The sequence below is a fragment of the Tarenaya hassleriana genome, unplaced genomic scaffold (assembly GCF_000463585.1).
Source record: "Tarenaya hassleriana unplaced genomic scaffold, ASM46358v1 Cleome33, whole genome shotgun sequence".
Lineage (NCBI taxonomy): Eukaryota > Viridiplantae > Streptophyta > Magnoliopsida > Brassicales > Cleomaceae > Tarenaya > Tarenaya hassleriana.
This window is the reverse complement of record NW_010966459.1, coordinates 788,323-791,013: the sequence shown is the minus strand read 5'-3', so window position 1 is coordinate 791,013 and position 2,691 is coordinate 788,323. Positions and strand designations below refer to the sequence as shown.

The 2,691-nt window shown below is 35.5% G+C and overlaps 1 protein-coding gene across 1 annotated transcript; it reads right to left on the bottom strand.

The window, feature by feature from the left end:
* Positions 1-281: 281 nt before the first annotated feature.
* Positions 282-1,371, bottom strand: LOC104821400. The gene is made up of 2 exons (XM_010552268.1): positions 1,253-1,371; positions 282-1,133 (listed from the first exon to the last, which is right to left on the bottom strand). The coding sequence occupies exons 1-2, from the start codon at positions 1,307-1,309 to the stop codon at positions 474-476; spliced, it is 717 nt and encodes a 238-aa protein (XP_010550570.1). The 5' UTR covers positions 1,310-1,371; the 3' UTR covers positions 282-473.
* Between the last annotated feature and the right edge of the window lie 1,320 nt (positions 1,372-2,691).

The window sequence follows — 2,691 nt, the reverse complement described above, 5'->3', positions numbered from 1 at the left end:
ATGTCCTGTACAAAATAAAATTAGAAGAATAATAACAACAAAATTCTTTTAAAGAGCCATATATATAATATTCTCCAACTTATTACCATTTGGGCTATTGCCACTTCATATTGGTTATATATATATATATATATATATATATATATATATATGTGTGTGTGTGTGTGTATATATATATATATATGTGTGTGTGTGTGTGTGTGTGTGTACTTGAAATACTTCCAAAAAGATTGGAAATTATAGATTTTGAAGGGCTTTATAGCTATACTTACACTTAAACATTCTTGGTACAAAAGAAGATTGAGAACACGCAAACTCTTATAAAATCCTAGTCACTCGTCTTAATCATCGGCTTAAATTTTCCGATGACGGAGGTGAACCCACTACTAAACAAAATGAACATAGTGCAAACTCTACTAATAAACACAAAAGGTGATGACCCCAAATTTATAATCACCAAATTCTCTTAATCATCAAGCCTCGATGATTTCACCTTGCGGAACCCTAACCCTAAACACGTGTTCTTCGCCCGTGCACTTATCGACCTTCACTACCCAATGACTCTTCCTCACATGATTATGATGATGACGATGACCGCCATTGATGATGTTCATCTTCTCCTTACCACAAGCGGCTTGATTGATTTTGTCACCGATCCTTGTAACGAGCAACCCTTCTCCTATAGGAAGAAACTGAGTTCTTTTCCCATCGCTAAACCTCCACGACCCTTTCGAAAACGCGTTGTAACCCACAATCACCCCTCCTTTGGATCTCGTCCTCTCCTCCTTAGCGATCTCTCGAACGATCTCTTCATGGTTCTCGAGGTTACAATCCACGAGGATAAAGTCTGCTTCTCTGAAATGATCTGACAGCATATCCCAAGAATTCCCGAGCACGAACTCAATCTGATGAGCTTCCGAGGATCCCAAGATTTTCTTGGAAATGATCAGTTCCTCGACCCCGCGCAAGATGCAAACCACTTGACCGCCGGTTTGGAAAGCTGCGGCTTTTAGGGCAACGAGCATGTCAGGGTTGGCTGCTCCCGCACATGCCACCACTATCCGTCTCGAGTTATTTCCTGCTGCGAATGCCGATATGAACTCCGCCACGTTTGGTTCTTTCGTCCTTTGATCCTGCGAGAGCAGATAGCAAATGGGTCATTGAAAGTTTTGAAAACAAGCTTCGATGATATATGGATAACTGAATGAATCTAAAGTAGAGATACATATAGATATATATATAGACACCTTACCATCTTCAATGTACTGAGGTAGGCTTTAGTTGCGTTTTCAGCAGACCAAACAGCCATTTTTTTTTGTTTGATTTAGTTTTTTTTTTCTTTCTATTGCGAGAACTGTAGGAAGAAGAAGAGGAAGAGTATTTTCTCTCTCAAAGACCTGTTAGAAAGCTCAATATGGTTTGATGACTTTGCTAGGAGTTCGGGTTCATATATATATATACACACATGGGGATGAGCTACAAACAGGCTGGTTTTTGTATTTATCTTAATTTTTTAAATGGTAAAAACGTTCAAATTGCGATTTTATTATGTATTTGGTGCATAATAACTTAATAAATTAATGGGGGGTTTGTCGCATTGTCCAGACCATGTATTAATTATGGTTAAGGTTCATTTCCCTTTTTTTTAATTTAATTAATTATCATTTTGTTTAGAGATTCTTTTTAGTGGCAGTCAATGAATATGACTAGATGAAATGTGTCCAAATCTAGGTATATAGGAAAACAAACCAGTACTATTATCTATATATATATATATAATTGTTATGAAAAAATATATGTAAAATACAAAAAAAATTGATATCAACGCACGCACATTATCAATATTATTTTCCATGTAGCATCCGGTTTTATCCTTTAGAATGGATGACATATATATACCGAAAAACATGTTATATACGTTTCATTTACATCAATGTTAATCAGTGTGTTAACAATTATACATGCGTGTGTGCATATATAACTAGATATATATACACATGTGTGTGTTTGTATATGTTCGTCTTGTATATGTGCATATATATGTACTTAAGCATATGACTAGATAGATAGAGAGAGAGAGAAAGAGAGAGAGAGAGAGGGTCTCAAGAACGAAGCTGAAGACATGAGCTGTAATGTCGTGTGCAGCAGAGGCAATGGAGATCTCAAATAAATATAAAAAAAACTAAAGCGAATGGAGAATCAAAGCATTAAACAGAGAGGGCACAGAGCTTATGGACATGCAGAACATGGTTCCATGTTGGGGTTCTGACAAGAGGCCAACATTTTTATTATAAAAAAAAAACGTATTTCTTTGATTATCGAAATAGTAATTAGAATATTACAACATGGATTATAGTTCTTGATTTGTAGAATCTAATGACCGTCCTGTCTCGTACGGGTTGTAAAGAAGCTTCATATACACTTAATCTAAGGATTAATCACAGTGCAAATCAAGATATGGCTTTGAATCAAAATAAATTATATAAAAATGTGGTATTTTCGTTTTATAATGTTTTTATAATTACCAACAAGTATAAACTCGAGATACCCGTCTTAGATTAATGCCTCGAATTGAAATAGAAAAAATAAAATAAAATTAAGATGCTAATTAGTATTCGGTACATGAACAGTGAAATATGTCCAAGGAGGCATGAAGCCACGATTCTATCGTAAAAACCCGTGTCGGAAGAG

Bases quoted from the DNA above. Each gene is read 5' to 3' on its own strand.
- LOC104821400 (XM_010552268.1), bottom strand. From the start codon at position 1,309: ATGGCTGTTTGGTCTGCTGAAAACGCAACTAAAGCCTACCTCAGTACA. The intron at 1,134-1,252 runs GTAAGGTGTCTA...CTGCTCTCGCAG, and splicing joins ACCTCAGTACATTGAAGATG to GATCAAAGGACGAAAGAACC.